Genomic DNA, 18,741 nt, shown 5'->3' with positions numbered 1-18,741 from the left:
TGTCATCACGTTCTGAACGATCGGATTTTCCGACAACTTTGTCCGACTGTGTGTATGCAACAGTTTCGGACAAAATCCGTCGGACAAAATCCGTCGGACAAAATCCGTCGGACAAAATCCGACGGATTTGGTTGTCGAAATGTCCGACCGTGTGTACAAGGGCTTAAAAAGATATTTGGCGTCATGCTGCTGGCTTCGCTAAGTGGTGCTGAACCTTGAACTCTGTAGGCACCATCAAATATGTGGTTCATCAGCCACAGCTCAAGGAACCCCCTATGAACCTCCGAAGGAACCCTGGTTGAGAATGGCTGCTCTATATCAATAAAAACTTGGACTAAAGTTTCTGAAGTGTCATGAACTTTTATACTGGGGAATTCCTGGAGAATCACCCCAAAGCTTTACAAATATTCACCTATTGTATGTCCTTGTTTGGGACTATCAGAGAGGCAACAGCCCAAGACCAGAACAAGGTTTAGTCGACTCTTTCCGTTGTATAAATATTTCTAAAATACCATGTTTTAGAGTCTGACAACCAACACACTATTGCACGATACTAAATCACGATTTGATAGACATCACACCTTTCTTATATATTTAAGGGAGTTATGACTGTAATTTTATCCTATCAAGATTTATAGAATTTGAATAGATTTTTAGAGCTGGGTTGTATAAAAAAGGCAATTTTAGGTTAAGTAGAGCCACACTCAGATGTGGATTGCTTAAACTGCTCTGCTAGAGCAATTACAACATTCATTAAGAGCCTGGAGGCTTATTATAGCTCTTAACCATTTATGAAATCACCAGACTACAATGTTTTACCAACTGTAAGTATGGGGCTTAAAGCGGAGGTCCACCCACCCCACAAAATTTTTTAAGTCAGCAGCTACAAATACTGCAGCTGCTGACTTTTATTATATGGACAATTACCTGTTTAGGGAGCCCACGATGTCGGCACCCCAGCCGATCTTCGAATCGGCTATCGGGTGTAGCTGCCGCCATTGCTGGTAGGGGAACCCGACGGTGAAGCCTTTCAGCTTCACAGCCGGTTCCATACTGCCCATGCGTGAAGCGCACTGCGCTTTCTAATTGGCCTGGCGACGGAGGACCAGGGGAGCCGAGCTTCGCTGCGGGACCATCTCCTGAAGTGGGGGAGGGGACCTGTCAAAAGCAGGTTCCCCCACCCCCCCCCCCCGAAAGGTGGCAAATGTGGCACCAGAAGGGGGTAGGAGACGAATAAGCAGAAGTTCCTCTTTTGGGTGGAATTAGAAGTAATTTGAGGCATTCACTGAAATGCAACCTAAGCTGTGATTCCTTGGTGCATTGTTTCCATTCAACATGAACAGCTTGGGAAACGGGAGCTGAGAAGTCCCTCAGAAATGTGATCAGTTTATTAGGCTAATGCCCCCTACACATGACTTGATATTCCATCGGAAAAATCTTGTAGGGTTTTTAAGACGTAATTCTGCTCAGCCTTGGCTTAAATACACACGGGTCACACAAAAGTTCGCTGAACTTTCGACCGCCAAGAACACGGTGATGTACAACACCATGACATGCCGAGAAAATGAAGTTCAATGCTTCCGAGCATGCGTCGAATTGTTTGCGGGCATGCGTAGGAATTTTGTGCGTTGGAATTGCTACAGACGATCGGAATTTCCCATCGGAACTTTTTCCGACCGAAAAATTGAGAACCTGCTCTCAATCTTTTGCTGGCTGGAATTCAGCCAGCAAAAGTCCAATGGAGCGTACACACGGTCACATTTTCCGACCAAAATCTCTCATCGGACTTTTGCTGGCAGGATTTCCGATCGTGTGTACGCGGCATTATAAAGAGTCTTAAAGATTGATTTCTGAGTCAGTGATGAGCAACTCATGGTCTGGGGTGGATCATGTTAAAGTTACAATGTTACTGTTGCTCCAGAGCAATAAGCGGAAAAAATTCTCTTCTTAATGCTACAATCGTAGCTTTATATGTGCGCTCACAGAAGCTGCGCTTCACCAGGGTCACACGTAGACCGCGAACACTCTCAAGAACAGTTTCTAGCTTAGATGACCACAAAGTTCCGGACATTAAACACGTGAAACTGAGCTCTATGTTGGTAAGTTTCCTGTCTGGCCTCTTACCTTACTCAAGCCTCCCTGCACAGTGGTGGATGTTAATGCAGGGGACACTCAAAGCACTCATGAAAGATAATAGCTTATGCCCCGCACATTTCTTATATTTTTAGAGACTATATTTTGGTGACATTTCTGGCTCTGTACATCTGCTTTTCCCATTATGAGAGGTTCCCATCATCCCTGTGCTGAATTTCCAGGTCTGTACACCTGCTGTGCCCATTATGAGGGGTTGCCACCATCCCTGTGCTGAGTTCCCGGGTCTGTACACCCGCTGTGCCCATTATGAGGGGTTGCCACCATCCCTGTGCTGAGTTCCCGGGTCTGTACACCCGCTGTGCCCATTATGAGGGGTTGCCACCATCCCTGTGCTGAGTTCCCGGGTCTGTACACCCGTTGTGCCCATTATGAGGGGTTCCCACTATCCCTGTGCTGAGTTACCGGGGCTGTACACCCGCTGTGCCCAGGGCCGGATTAACATAGGGCCTATTGGAGCTGCAGCTCCAGGCCCCTTTCTCAAGATAGGCCCATTTGCAGAAACAAAAAAAAATAAAATATAGACTTTGAGGATTGTAGCTCGGTGATCATTAGTCGCAGAGACCCCACATTTGGGGGGTTGGTAGCTAAAGACGCACTCCAGCTCTGGTTAAAATATAGGTCTGCTATGATCTATGGTTCCAGAGATACGGGGCTCCTTGCACAGCCTGTCAGAAGCTACATACAGAGCGGCAGTATAAATACAAGCTGGAACACTCTGCAGCAGACGGAGAGGATGACCTCACAGTGCTTATAATAATTATTTGTATATTACTTATGATAATTAACCCCTTGCCACCCAGGCCCATTCTGAGATTTTTTTATGCTAGAAAATTACTCAGAGCCCTCATGCATTATATATTGTTTTAGCAGAGACCCTATGGAATAAAATGGTGGTCTTTGCAACTTTTTATGCTACACGATATTTGCGCAGAAATTTTTCAAACTTTTTTCTGGAAAGAAACTGTTAAATTCATTAAAAAAAACCACTAAAGTTAGCACGATTTTTTGTTGTGTACTAAGCGATGCTTTACATTTTTTTTACAGGTTACATGTTTAGAGTTACAGAGGAGGTCTAGTGCTAGAATTATTGCTCTCGTTCTAATGATGGTGGCGTATGTAACCTGTGTGTATCTGGCTCTGATACTAACCAGTGCCTACCCAGGGACTGACTAGTATCTCTCCCCAGCCTGTCCCCACACACCCTCTCACCCGCTGACCTGTGAATGGGGCGATCACTCCCGCAGTGTTATTGTGTTCTGCCAGTCAATACAATGATTAGTGTTGCTAACTATAGCTGGCAGCACTGATTGTTTTGGGGAAAACCTGACAGGCTGGTTGTACTCAAGTCGGTTAATAGGTTAACTTCTGTAAAACCAGCTAGCCCATACATAGATTGACTATGGCTGGTCTCTGCTTAATTGGTGTAATTTCAATCCATGTATGGCCCGCTTAACCACTACGCAGTCCCTAAACATCCTTCCACAAACCTTTACATTTTTCCTTCCCAGATTACTTCATCCTCCTCTCCTATACATAGTGCCCACTGCCATACTCTCCACACTTCTCTTCTATACATAGTGCCCACTGTCATACTCTCCACACTTCTCTCCTATACATAGTGCCCGCTGTCATACTCTCCACACTTCTCTACTATACATAGTGCCCACTGTCATACTCTCCACACTTCTCTCCTATACATAGTGCCCACTGCCATACTCTCCACACTTCTCTCCTATACATAGTGCCCACTGTCATACTCTCCACACAATTTTCTCCTATACATAGTGCCCATTGTCATACTCTCCACACTTCTCTCCTATACATAGTGCCCACTGTCCTACTCTCCACACTTCTATCCTATACATAGTGCCCACTGTCATACTCTCCACACTTCTCTCCTATACATAGTGCCCACTGTCATACTCTCCACACAATTTTCTCCTATACATAGTGCCCACTGTCACACTCTCCACACTTCTCTCCTATACATAGTGCCCACTGTCATACTCTCCACACTTCTTTCCTATACATAGTGCCCACTGTCATACTCTCCACACAATTTTCTCCTATACATAGTGCCCACTGTCATACTCTCCACACTTCTCTCCTATACATAGTGCCCACTGTCATACTCTCCACACTTCTCTCCTATACATAGTGCCCACTGTCATACTCTCCACACAATTTTCTCCTATACATAGTGCCCACTGTCACACTCTCCACACTTCTCTCCTATACATAGTGCCCACTGTCATACTCTCCACACTTCTCTCCTATACATAGTGCCCACTGTCCTACTCTCCACACTTCTCTCCTATACATAGTGCCCACTGTCATACTCTCCACACTTCTCTCCTATACATAGTGCCCACTGTCAACCTCTCCACACTCCTCTCCTGTACATAGTGCCCGCTGTCATATCCTACACACTCCTCTCTTGTACATAGTTCCCGCTATCATACACCTCTCTCCGGTACATAGTGCCCACTGTCGTACCCTCCACACTCCTCTCCTATACATAGTGCCCACCGTCATACCCTTCACAGTCCTCTTTAAAATTATACTGAATATCCTCTATGTTACCAGCTCTAGAATGGGCACTTATGTCAGTTCAACTAAAGGAAATCTCACAGTCCTCATATTTGTTCTGCCCCATTATTAGTACTTATTTCATTTTATAATTACTATTGTGATGTATAGAGCAACACAGGGGATGTCAGCTACTTTAAATATAACAGTTGTAAAAAAAAGCGTCCCTGAAAATATATTTGAAATGTTGACAACTATGTACTTAGGCACTGCCCAAGGGCCACAGGGTCAGTAGGGGGCCCCATGATAGGCTCCTGTGATAGTAAAGCAGTAGTAAACTTTTCTAACATTACTACTTTTTAGAGGCCCTGGGGTAGGTTATGCCATAATGTACAAGTATGCCCAGCATATTAGCACATTAGGGTCCCCTTACTTGTCAGACTGAGCCCTCCAGTGCTGTGCTGTGATCAGTCCGGCGGGGCCCGGGCACTTCCATCTTCAACCGGACTTCCTTCTGGGTTCTGTGCCTTCCGTCACTTGCCTTGGCCAGGCTGCGTTGATGTCATTCCCACACATGCTCATGTGCATCCTCTCTCTCCCATCCCCCCTTTCTCTCTCATCCTCCCTCCCTTACCCCTCACACCTCTTTCATCCCCTTTCTCTCTCTCTCTCTCTCTCTCTCTCTCTCTCTCTCTCTCTCTCTCTCTCTAATTTAATTTGTTATAACAAAAAACAGTTTGCATTTTTATTTATTTATTGTTTATAAAAGGCCCCACCAAAATCCTCAGCACCAGGCCCATGATGTTCCTAATCTGGCCCTGGCTGTGTCCATTATGAGGGGTTCCCACTATCCCTGTGCTGAGTTACCGGGGCTGTACACCCGCTGTGCCCATTAAGAGGGGTTGCCACCATCCCTGTGCTGAGTTCCCGGGTCTGTACACCCGCTGTGCCCATTATGAGGGGTTCTCACCATCCCTGTGCTGAGTTCCCAGGTCTGTACACCTCCTGTGCCCATTATGAGGGGTTGCCACCATCCCTGTGCTGAATTCCTGGGTCTGTACACCCGCTGTGCCCATTATGAGGGGTGGCCACCATCCCTGTGCTGAGTTCCCAGGTCTGTACACCTCCTGTGCCCATTATGAGGGGTTGCCACCATCCCTGTGCTGAATTCCTGGGTCTGTACACCTGATGTGCCAATTATGAGGGGTTCGCACCATCCCTGTGCTGAGTTCCCTGGTCTGTACACCTGTTGTGCCCATTATGAGGGGCTCCCACCATCACTGTACTAAGTTGCTGGATCTAAAGACCTTCTGTGTCCATTATGAGGGATTCCCACCATCCTTGTGCTGAATTCTTGGGTCTATACCCTTACCAAGCCCACTATGTAGGTTTCCCACCATTCCTGTGCTGAGTTCCTGCGTCTGCACTCCTGCTGGACTTGTTACGATGGACCCCCACCATCCCTGCTAGCTTTTTAATTATGTTTTACATAATGGAGGATGTAATAGGAGGAGCTTGGACACACAAAGGTTGGCAGGAACACCCAAAACTCAGAGGTGGACATTGAACAGAGTTGGAGATTACAGCATGAAGATCTCACTGTTGGAATATCCAAGACATACAAGAGTCCACGAGGCACACCAGGCTCCAATTATAACTAAAACATCACTTTTTTGGTGGATTGACCCTATAATATGTCAAATCAAAGATTACATCAGAAAAAAAAAAAAAAAAAAACATCTGTATAAATATACATTTTTCCAAATTTTTACTTTTATGTTTTCTTTTTTTTACAGGTTTTGCCGTTGGACAGAATGGTAAGGTCCCTTTTATTGTGTATAATCATAAACCCTCACTATTTATTATGTTTTGCCACAGTGATAGTAACATGAATGCCGATCTGTAAAACCTATATGCAATAAAAAGAAAAAAATTATGAAAAAATCTAATAAAAAAATATAGAAAAAGAATAATAAAAAAAAAGAATAATAATAAAAAAGAATAAAAATAAATAGAATAAAAAATCTAATTCAGTAAAAAGCACACTTACTAATCACCTCACCAAATACGATTGGCAAAATTACAAAAATAAATTTTTAAAATGATTTTGATTGAAATTACAACCATGAAATAAAAATATAACTCTGTATAGTCTCTAATCTAGCTGTTCTCAGCCACGGTTCCATGAAACTTTAAGGTTCCTTCAGAGGTTGTTAGGGGTTCCTTAACCACTTCCCGACCGGCGCACGCCAATGTACGTCGGCACAATGGCAGGGGCAGGCGTATTGGCGTACAGGTACGTCCAATCTTAAATGCCGCCCTGCCATAGCGAATGCGCCGCCAGCGGCGCTCTCCCGCGCTGGTCGGGACCCCTGCGAGTCCGGTCGCGGGTTCAGCGGACTCGATCGCCGTGGGCATACCCGCGATCGTCTCGCGGGGCGGCTGAACTGGGAAATTCTTTTGTAAACAGCATCTCCCCATTCTGCCTAGCAACAAGTGACGCTGATCTCTGCTCCATGTGATTGGAGCAGAGATCAGTGTTCACTAAAAGAAAGACCAGCCCCCCAACAGTTAGCAACACGCCCCTAGGAACACTTAACCCCTACGCTGCCACCCACTGGTTAACATCTTCACTGCCAGTGTCATTTACACAGGAATCACTGCATTTATATAGCACTGATTGCTGTATAAATGGCAATCGTCCCAAAAATGTGTCAAAAATGTCCGATGTGTCCCCCACAATGTCGCAGTCCCCAATAAAAATCGCTGATCGCCGCCATTACTAGTAAAAAAAAATATTAATAAAAAATGCCATAAAACTATCCCCTATTTTGGAAACGCTATAACTTTTGCGCAAACGAATCAATAATCGCTTTTTGTGAGCTTTTTTTAGCAGAAATATATAGAAGAATACGTATCGGCCTAAACTGAGGGAAATTTTTTATTTTTTTTATATATTTTTGGGGGATATTTATTATAACAAAAAGTAAAAAATAATCAATTTTTTTCAAAATTGTCGCTCTATTTTTGTTTATAGTGCAAAAAAATAAAAACTGCAGGGGTGATCAAATACCACCAAAAGAAAGCTCTATTTGTGGGGAAAAAAATGACGTCAATTTTGTTTGGGAGCCACGTCGCATGACTGCGCAATTGTCAGTTAAAGCGACGCAATTGCAAAAAGTGGTCTGGTCTTTGCCCAGCAAAATGGTCCGGGGCTGAAGTGGTTAAGCTGTGGCTGATTGACGTTTCATTTTATGGTGCTGGCATCGTTCCAGACCAAACACCACTTGGTTAAGCCATTTTCAGAACTTTTTTTTTTTATTATTATTTCTTAAAGCGATTGTAAAGTACATTTTAAAAAAAAGAAAATAACAAACATCTCTCTAAGTACCTGCTCTGCGCAATTCCATTCCACGAACCTCCTTTTGTCAGGTCCCTTGACGGCTCTCCTGGCCCCGCCTCCCTGTCCAGTGCCGATTCCTATGGGGGCACCCGTGCGTGCTCGCGCCTGAGCCCCACTGCTGCGTCCATTGACACAGAGGGCGGGACTACCCCTTCACTGGCTTTGATCGAAAGCACTGGGAGCCAATGGCTCCCGGGGGGCCCAGCAAAGCAAGGGAGAGAGGAGATGCGGATGTGCACGCCACTTGATCGAATGAGGGCTCAGGTAAGTAAAAGGGGTGGGGGGGAGGGGTAGGGGGGTGGGTTCTGATGCCTAAACATTGCTTACCTTAATGAAAGGAATGCATTAAGGAAAAACATGTTTAGGCTTTAGAACCACTGTAAAGTTAGTGGAGTCAAATCAATGATTGTTTTTGATCAGAAGGAGAAGGGTGGAAAGTTTCTCGCATTTTTCTATCTGAGCAATCAATACTTTCTAACCATGGATGTGCTTTCCATCTGGCAAAATGATAAATATCGCACAAACGCTAGGCACAAGAGAAACCTGGGATTTGACCATTTGTGGTCTTTAACCACTTCAGCCCCGGACCATTTGGCTGGCCAAAGTCCAGATCACTTTTTGCGATTCGGCACCGCGTCGCTTTAACTGACAACTGCGCGGTCGTGCGACGTGGCTCCCAAACAAAATTGACGTCCTTTTTTCCCCCACAAATAGAGCTTTCTTTTGGTGGTATTTGATCACCTCTGCGGTGTGCTATAAACAAAAAATAGCGTAAAGTTTTGAAAAAAAAACGCAATATTTTTAACTTTTTGCTATAATAAATATCCCCGATAAATATATAAACATTTTTTTTTACCTAAGTTTAGGCCGATACGTATTCTTCTACATATTTTAGGTGAAAAAAAATCACAATAAGCGTTTATTGATTGGTTTGCGCAAAAGTTATAGCGTCTTCAAAATAGGGGGTGGTTTTATGGCATTTTTAGCATTTATTTACTAGTAATGGCGGCGATCAGCGATTTTTATCATGACTGCGACATTATGGCGGACACATCGGACACTTTTGCCGCTTCTTTGGGACCATTCACATTTATACAGCGATCAGTGCGATTAAAAATGCATTGATTACTGTGTAAATGTGACTGGCAGTGAAGGGGTTAACACTAGGTGGCGCTGTAGGGGTTAAATGTGTCCTAGAGAGTGATTCTAACTGTGAGGGGGGGGGGGGGGCTGTGTGCGACACGACACTGATCAGCGATCCCGATTACAAGGAGCGGTGATCAGTGACGGTGTCACTAGGCAGAACGGGGAAATGCTTGTTTACATTAGCATCTCCCCATTCTTCCTCTCCGTGAGGTATCCCCGCAGACATCTAGTCCGCGGGACCCGCGGTTGGACTCACGGAGCTTGCGGCGCACGCACGTCCTCTAGCCAAGCCTCGTGTACAATAACGTGATTTCGCACAGCAGAGCCAACCTGACACAGTAAACCTGTGGCGGCTGGTCCGCAAACGGTTAAGGAACTGGGCGGGGGGGGGGGGGGGGGGGTAAGGGTGAAAAACTAAAATGAAGACCTAAGGGATGGCTTGAAGTGCCCCTGGCAAAAAACGAGAAAAGGCAGGAAAGCCCTTATAGCAGTGGTCATAAACCCCACTAACAGGCCAGGTTTTATGTATTACCTTGGGGGAGATGCAGACTACGGCAATCACTGAGTAGCAAATGATATCACCTGTGATGTATTTCAGTTATCTTGCAAACCTGGCCTGTTAGTGGGCCCTGAGGACAGGGTTGATGACCACTGCCTTAGAGCCGGTTCACACAGGGACGACTCAGATCCGACTTCAGGTCGCCCCTGGTCGCCTCAGGTCGGACAACATTTAAAAATCAATGTAAGTGAATGAGAGCCATCTTAATGCACGCTACTGAAGTCGCTCAGACTTCAGAAGAGGTTCCTGTACTACTTCAATCCGACTTGTAGGTGACTGGTACCCATTGATTTCAATGGAGGTCGCCTCCAAGTCGGATCTCCGTCTATACGGAGGCGACTCTGACAGAATTATCAGCTCTCAAGGGAGAACTCCACGCCAAATTTATGAAAAAAATTTGGTGTGGGTTCCCCATCAGAGAGCATACCAGGCCCTTAGGTCTGGTATGGATTCTAAGGGGAACCCCCTATGCCAAAAAAACAGCGTGGGGGTCCCCCCAGATCCATACCAGACCCTTATCTGAGCACGCTACCCGGCCGGCCAGGAAAGGGGGTGGGGACAAGCGAGCGCCCCCCCTGAGCCGTACCAGGCCGCGTGCCCTCAACATGGGGAATGCCTTGGGGAAGGGGGGGGCCGCGCGCCCCCCCACCCCAAAGCACCTTGCCCGCATGTTGATGAGGACAAGGGCCTCTTCAACCCTGGCCATTGGTTGTTGGGGTCTGCGGGCAGGGGACTTATCGAAATCCAGGAGCCCCCTTTAATAAGGGGGCCCCCCGGATACCGGCCCCCCACCCTATGTGAATGAGTATGGGGTACAATGTACGGCGTACATTTTTTCGCCTGTGAAAAAAAGAAAAAAAAAACACATTACAGGGTTAAAACAGTTTATTGCACAGCTCCGGGGCTCTTCTGTCTTCGGGGGTCTTCTCGCCGGACTCCTCCACTATCTTCTGCTAGCTCTTTTACTAGTGGAGGAGCCTGGCTTTCTTCTTCGTCGCCGCCCTCTTCTTCCGACTTCGGGGGTCTTGTCCCCCTCTTCGGTTCTTCTTGCCGGGCCACTGCTTCTTCTTCCAGCTCTTTTACTAGCGGTGGCCCGTTCTTCTGTCACCGCCGTCGCCGCCGCCATCACCTTCCGTTCTTCTTCTTCTTCTCCTTCTTCTTCTGGAGATGTTGACTCAACGCTCTCTCCGGCCTCAATGCCAGGGACGCGGTGCACGGCGACTTATATTGGGACAAGGGGTGGGGTAACCGGTTGATGTCACATGATGACCCCGCCCCCTTACGATGTCACGGTCCCAGCATCCTATAAAATATATGCAAAAAAGGTGACAAATGGTATAAAACCTAAAGTCCAAGTGAACAAAATGGTAAACAAAAGTGATAATAAAAAAGTTCCAAGTGGAAAATGTTGTTCACAAACTTCATGCAAGTATCCCAAACGGTGAACAGGGTGAATGGTTGAAATGAGAGATACCACCACCGAAAGCTGGGTGGCTTACCGGATTGTTTGAACCCATAGGAACATATGTTCAAGTGAGTCAAACAGGCTTATGCAGTATAAACCGCCGATGGAATGAATAATGGAATCCCCAGGTGGTTGAAACGGGAACACCAGGGTATCTTTAAACTGGTGAATGTTCATATAAATGTATCTCATCGACAGGGCTGGACTGGGAAAAAAAATTGGCCCTGGACTTCATCCAGACCGGCCCACTTTAATTTTGCAAACACGCAAAAGACAGTATATAAACTTGCCCCTAGAGAGCCCCCCTTGCATCAGGGTCCCCAGAGAGCCCCTCCTTACATCTGGGTCCCCAGAAAGCCTCCCCTTACAACAGGGTCCCCATATAGCCTTTCCCTTACATCAGGGTCCCCAGAGATCCTCCGCCTTACATCAGGGTCTCCAGAGAGCCCCTCCTTACATCAGGGTCCCTATATAGCCTACCCCTTAAATCAGGGTCCCCAGAGAGCCCCTCTTACATCAGAGTCTCCAGAGATCCTCCGCCTTACATCAGGGTATCCAGAGGGCCCCTCCTTAGATCAGGGTCCCTAGAGAGCCTCCCCCTTACATCCGGGTCCCCACAGAGCCCCCCCTTACATCCGGGTCCACAGAGAGCCTCTCCCTTACATCAGGTTCCCCAGAGAGCCTCCCTCTTACATTAGGGTCCCCAGAAAGCCCCTCCTTACATCAGGGTCACTAGAAAGAGGGCAGGTAGTGGGACAGGACCCTGTGGTTGGGGACTCCCAGACTGACTTGGGGCTATGGGCCACAGATTAGGGGCTATAGCCCCAAAAATCCCCCCTAGCGATGCCACTGACTGTCACTGAAACCGGCCCACTGAGCCATCGGCCCACCGGGAAACTCCCAATAGTCCCGATGGCCATTACAAGCCTGCTCATCGGGGACAACACTCAAATGTCCATGGAAGCGATATATATGAGGGGGAGAACGAAGAAGGGCCACATAGCATAATTCCGTTTAAATATATAAAAAATGTAATGAAGTAGGAAAATTTATATTTAAAAGGTTAAGCGCTTGTATAAAAAATGGCAGCAGTGGAGTCCTTCCCGATGTGTTTTGTCTCCAGGGACATCTTCTGGGATTCCATTCAAGTAGAAGGGCTAGAAAAAAATTGAAGGGCCTTCAAATAAAATTAGTGCGATGGCAAAATGAAATGCAATTTTTCAGAATTTCGAATTTAAAGATTGAACAAAATTCTGCAGGTGTGTGTCCAGCGTGATCTGCACATTCTTATACAGACTGGTGCGGGTGATTGCACCAGCTGATATGAGTGCATTCTCTATTTTATTTTAATAAAATGTAATGTTTTTTAACAGAACTACGCCATGCAGAGCTCTATTTATTTTTGCATTGCTTGAGGCAGCAGTGGAATGGAAAGGATGGATAACAAGTGAATGCGAAAACTAGATCACGGAAAGCACATTCAGCCTGAACATTTTAGTAAGGTCCATTACCTCTGATGAGTTTGTTCATTGAGATGTGGGAAAAGCACAGTTTGAAGTGTTTTTGTTTCGTGGAAGTGTTGAAGAAAAATAAAATGGATATATTGTTGCAACATGACTGGTTTGTCAAAAGAAAATTTTTAACATTGATACATTTTCATTTGTGGGTTGAAGAGATTTCATTGTTGAAAGGTTGGAAAACGAGGAGACTATACACAGTTACCCGTATCCTGTATACTTATTTCATGGTTACAGAAAATGTTATTTGATCACACATGGTATAATTTTGTTAATACACTTTGATTTCATTTTATTAAAGGCTATTCGGTTAAATAACATACATATTTTTTGTCAGTTTATTACATTTTAGTTGTTGGTAAACTTTATTTAATCACATATAACTTGCTGAGGACCACGTCTATACCTACATCATTGTGGTATAAATTGCTTCTTTATCCTGCCCTTCCCTTCTCCTCTCTCCTGCCCTTCCCTTCCCCTCTCTCCTTCTCTATCATTTTCTTCTCTTCCCTTCTCCTCTCTCCTGCCCTTCTCTTCTTCTCTCTCCTTCTCTATTCTTCCCTTTCCCTTGCTCCTCCCCCGCCCCCCCCCCCCCTCTATTCGTCCCTTGCCCTCTCTCCTTCCCTGTCTTTTCCTTTCATTTTCTTCCCTTCCCCTCTCTCATTCTCTATTCTTTTCTTCCTTTCCTCTCTCCTTCTCTGTCTTTTCCTTCCATTTTCTTCCTTCCCCCTCTCTCCTTCTTTATCCTTCTCTTCCCTTCCCCTCTCTCCTTCCCTGTCATTTTCTTCCCTTCTTATCTCTCATGCCCTTTCCTTCTCCTCTCTCCTTCTTTATTCTTCTCTTCCTTTCCCCTCTCTCCTTCTCTATCCTTTTCTTCCCTTCCCTTCCCTTCTCCTCTCTGCTGCCCTTTCAGTCTTCTCTATCCTTCCCTTCCCTTTTCCCTTTCTCCTTCCCTTCCTTTCCCCCCTTTCTCTATTCCTCCCTTCCCCTCTCTCCTCCGCTGTCTTTTCCTTCCCTTTTCTTCCCTTCCCCTCTCTCCTTCTTTATCCTTCTCTCCCCTTCCCCTCTCTTCTTCTCTATCATTTTCTTCCCTTCTCCTCTCCCTTGCCCTTCCATTTCCCTCTCTCCTTCTCTATTCTTTCCTTCCCTTTTCCCTTCCTCCTTCCCTTCCCTTTCCTTCTCTCCCCCTCTTTCTCTATCCTTCCCTTCCCCTCTCTCCTTCACTACCCTTTTCTTCCATTCCATTCTCCTCTACCCTGCCCTTCCCTTTCCCTCTCTCTTTCGCTATTCTTCCCTTCCCTTTTCCCTTTCTCCTTCCCTTATGTCCCCCCCCCCTTCTCTATTCTTCTCTTCCCCTCTCTCCTCCTCTGTCTTTTCCTTCCCTTTTCTTCCCTTCCCCTCTCTCCTTCTTTATCCTTCTCTCCCCTTCCCCTCTCTTCTTCTCTATCATTTTCTTCCCTTCTCCTCTCCTCTGCCCTTCCCTTTCCCTCTCTCCTTCTCTATTCTTTCCTTCCCTTTTCCTTTCCTCCTTCCCTTCCCTTTCCTTCTCCCCCCCTCTTTCTCTATCCTTCCCTTCTACTCTCTCTTTCTCTACCCTTTTCTTCCATTCCATTCTCCTCTACCCTGCCCTTCCCTTCCCCTCTCTCCTTCTCTATCCTTCCCTATTCTTGCCTTCAGCACCTCACCCATAGTAACTCATCTGTTGTATATTCCTGTGCTGTCTCTGTAGATTGCGGAAATTGCCTGCATCTTGATTCTCGGGCCGTGGTCGGCATTGTCACCTGTGATGTCATCATCACTGTGCTGATCGCTGGCATGGCCTTCTGGGTATCCAGCAAGGTACAGAAGAAGAGGTATGATGGTAAGTCATAGAATTTACCCTGACGGCCTGGGGGGCATTTACATAGTTACATTGTTAGCCTGGTTGAAAAAAGACACAAGTCCATTGAGTTCAACCGATTTGTATCACGTGGCTGGAATAAACCACAGACATTCCAGTGTTCCCAATAACAGGTGATAATGGGGAAGAAGGCAAAGGCAACTGCCATATTAGTTCGGTGCCTTTATTCTGTAGGGTAGTCAAGGGACAGCACAGCATGTCTACCATAGCAGGGGATTGTGGGAAAGATTAGAGAGAAAGCTGCTTTAGTTTAGAAGTGTTATGCCGCGTAACACACGATCGGAATTTTGGTTGGAAAAAGCTCAGATGGTATTTTTCTCAAGCTGTCTTGCCGACACACGGTCACACAAAATTCCGGCCATCAAGAACACGGCGACATACAACGCGCACGACGGGACTAGAAAAAGGAAGTTCAATACCCAGTATCCAATAGCTTCCGTCTCGTAGTTGAATCTGAGCATGCGTGAGTTTTTGCATACAGACGATCGGAATTTTCCGATAGAACTTTTTTCCGTCTGAAAAATTGAGAACCTGCTCTCAATCTTTTGCTGGCGGAAATTCTGCCAGCAAAATTCCGATGGAGCCTACGCACGGTCACATTTTCCGACGGAAAGCTCTCATCGGTCTTTTGCTGGCCGAAAATTCCGACCATGTTTACGCGGCATTAGTTTTATTTTTCAGAAATATAAATCCAGTCTTAAAAATAAAAAATTGATGTGAGTGAATATGTGTTTTTCCTCATATACCTTCTTTCTTCTTCAGCTAAACTGCAGGAGAAAAGCGCAACAGAGCCCACCGACCACACCTACGAAGTAAGTACTCCATTTCTTGGAAGATTCATGGTATACAGTGTGAATATCCACTTGCCCACCAGGCCAATTCTGACATTTCTCTCCTACATGTAAAAATCATAATTTTTTTTTGCTAGAAAATTACATATTTTTTTAGCAGAGACCCTAGAGAATACAATGGCGGTCATTGCAACTTTTTATCTCGCATGGCATTTACAAAAAATACAAAACAGGGAAGTTGGCCCAATTTTTTTGCATAATGTGAAAGATGAAGTTGCGCCAAGTAAGTAGACACCTAAGATGTCACGCTTCAAAACTGCACACGCTCGTGGAATGGCGCCAAACTTCGGTACCTAAAAATGTGCCTATGGGGATATCACCTATCCCCACAGGCAATATCCCCAAATTCGCCTATGGGGATAGGAGATATCCCCATAGGCATATTTTTTTTTACTGGTTACATGTTTTGAGTTACAGAGGAGGTCTAGTGCTAGAATTATTGCTCTCGCTCTAACGTTCACGGCGACACCTCACATGTGTGGTTTCAACAACATTTTCATATAAAGGCGGGACTTACGTATGCGTTCACTTCTGCGTGCCAGCTCACGGGGACAGGGGCGCTTTAAATTATTTATTTTTTTTATTGTTAATTTTACTTAAAAATTTCTAATTTGACACTTACATTTTTTTTTTTTTGATTTATTCCTATTACAAAGAATGTAAACATGCCTTGTAATAGGAATATGGCATTATCAGACATATTTACAGTGAGATATGAGGTCAATAAGACCCCACATCTCACCTCTAGGCTGAAAAGCCTAAAATAATATTTAGAAAATCATCACGGCTTCCTAGCCGAGGCGGCGCTGTTTTTTTTTTTTAATGCAGAGGCCGGGCGTGACGTCATAACACCGCGCCCGGCCTCCGACGATTATAGAGACTCCGGTGACCATCTGGCCCACCGGAAATCTCTATGGTGGACATCCGGGGCCGGCGGATCCATTCTCCGACTCACTGATCACAGAGGTGAGTCGGTAGAAGCACCGGAGGGGGGCGGGGAGGGGGGGGAACGTCCCCTCTCCCCTTACCTGGGCAGTCACCCGTTCTACTGGTCGTCACGGTGGCGGCGGCGGCTTCCGTTTCCTCCCTCCACCTCGTCGGGCAATCGGGAGTCTTATTTTTTCGGCCAATTGTAAAACGGGTCTCACACCCGCTTCTAAATGGCCGGATTGAGGATCAGTGTGTCAACGGCGACCTGGGTGGGATTGGAGCGCATTCTCTGCGACCCGAGCCCATCCTATTTTGAAGCCTATTAGAGCATCTGGCTCTAATCAGGCGCTTAAAAAAACAAAACACCCCACGCCGCCGTAATTCATGCACCTGCTACCCTGAAAGGGGCCAGACACGTGAATAGGGGGTGGCAGCGGCGGGCGTGGATGGATTAATGCTATGCATGAATCTATCTGTTGTATAGAAGGGGGTTGGCATGGAGAGAGGGGGTACCCCTAATGGACAGCTGCCACTGGCCATAGTGCAAAAAATGGCCTGGTCATGAAGGGGGGCGGGGGGGGGGGGTGAATGTTCCGGAACTGAAGTGGTTAAAAAAACGAATCCAAAACAAAACTAATTTTTCTGTTGTGTATCTACTGTATAATATTTTTTTTTGTTTCATCTCCCAGCACTTGCGTGGACAGCAGATGGATGTCTATAATGACATAAACACAATAAAAAATCACAAATAACCACAACTGTCATCGTTCTTCAGTCACCAAGACCTCGTCAGTCGCCTCCTATCTGCAATTTCCTTTGAAAGACTTTGAAAGCACCTTTTAATCTCGATGGACGTGATCTGCCCCTGAAAAAAAAGAGATGAAGTATCTAAGAAAGTTCAGAAGGTCGTTACAGACGGCTATGTAATATTGCCTATTTCTGGTACCCAACATGCTTTGTGTCTGAAGACTTTGTAACCAATCCATGTCTACCTTTACGTGTTCTACGCAAAAAAGTCAAAAAGAAAAAGATGATTACGGGGGGGGGGGGTATGTTTTGTGTCCATTTATTGCTTACAAGGTTATAATTTAATTTAAAACTGTAACTTAACTTAAAATGTATCTAAATGCAAAAGCAAAAAGATCATATTGTGCAGATTACTGCTACTTAGACATGGTGGCTTTCTTTTTTTCATGTTTTTTTTTTCCCTTTATATTGACCTGGAGATCCAGCCAGTAGCACACTCCCTGATCGAGAGTGACAACGCTCACTCCTAGTAGAAGATCTATGGAGGAGCAACATTGTCACTCCGGGCTTCTCTTTGGATTTAGACTATGCACGCCTCCCCCTCTCTTCATTTCCATTGCATAGTACTAGAGCTGCACAATTAACTGTTAAAAAAAAATCGAGATCTCGATTCACCCCCCCCCCCCCCTATCTCTTTTGCTGAGAGTAGGCGATTCTTTCACATAAACAAGTGGAGAGATTATCTGCTCACTCAGCTGTCAAAAGAAAGCATCCCCAATCTGCCAAGTTTAGAACTTGAAATGTTGTAACTAATGCTTACTTCTTAGATCAAATGGATAGAACTTCTTGTGTAAACAAATAATCTGGGCAGTCTGCCAAGCTTTCAACCACGTGTAAATGCGGGAAGTTTAACCACTTAAGTTGAATTAAGTGGTTAAACTTCCCGCATTTACACAGTGGTTGAAAGCTTGGCAGACTGCCCAGATTATTTGTTTACATAACAAGTTCTATCCCTTTGATCTAAGGGCCGGTTCACACTGCGGCGCGAGGCGAGGCGACACGGCTCGCCTCGCCTCGCTCCCGCAAGTCGTCCCCATTGAGTACAATGGAACCGTTCTGAGAGGAGCGACTCGAGTCGCTCCGACTCAGAAAAAAGGTTCCTGTACTACTTCGGGGCGACTTCGGGGGCGACTTGCATTGACTTCTATGCAGAAGTCCTCTGCAAGTCGCCGCTGACCCCCCCTGCAAGTCGCGGCGAGGAAGTCGGAGACGCCTCGCCGCGGCTCGCAGTGTGAACCGGCCCTAAGAAGTAAGCATTAGTTACAACGTTTCAAGTTCTAAACTTGGCAGATGCTTTCTTTTGACAGCTGAGTGAGCAGATAATCTCTCCACTTGTTTTTGTGAAAGAATCGCCTACTCTCAGCAGAAAATCAATATTTTTTGCTAGAAAATTACTTGGAACCAGGGGCGGACTGACCATTCCGGCACTCGGGCACTGCCAGAGGGCCCCATACCACTAAGGGGCCCCATCAGGGTTGCC

General features: G+C 45.8%; 1 protein-coding gene across 1 annotated transcript in view; it reads left to right on the top strand.

The window, feature by feature from the left end:
* The window catches only part of TYROBP (transmembrane immune signaling adaptor TYROBP), a 32,725-nt gene extending 15,099 nt beyond the window's left edge, over positions 1 to 17,626 (top strand). Inside the window, exons 2-5 of the mRNA XM_077456379.1 lie at positions 6,480 to 6,500; positions 14,503 to 14,634; positions 15,436 to 15,485; positions 17,144 to 17,626. Of these exons, the coding sequence (XP_077312505.1) occupies positions 6,480 to 6,500; positions 14,503 to 14,634; positions 15,436 to 15,485; positions 17,144 to 17,206 (266 nt within the window). The 3' untranslated portion in view covers positions 17,207 to 17,626. The remainder of the gene's footprint in view (positions 1 to 6,479; positions 6,501 to 14,502; positions 14,635 to 15,435; positions 15,486 to 17,143) is intronic.
* The last annotated feature ends 1,115 nt before the right edge of the window (positions 17,627 to 18,741 follow it).

This window comes from Lithobates pipiens, unplaced genomic scaffold (genome assembly GCF_037356315.1).
Source record: "Lithobates pipiens isolate NorthernLeopardFrog02 unplaced genomic scaffold, aLitPip1_a1.2 Scaffold_27, whole genome shotgun sequence".
Lineage (NCBI taxonomy): Eukaryota > Metazoa > Chordata > Amphibia > Anura > Ranidae > Lithobates > Lithobates pipiens.
Note: the sequence above shows the minus strand (reverse complement) of the source record. Positions and strands in the feature narration are given on the sequence as shown.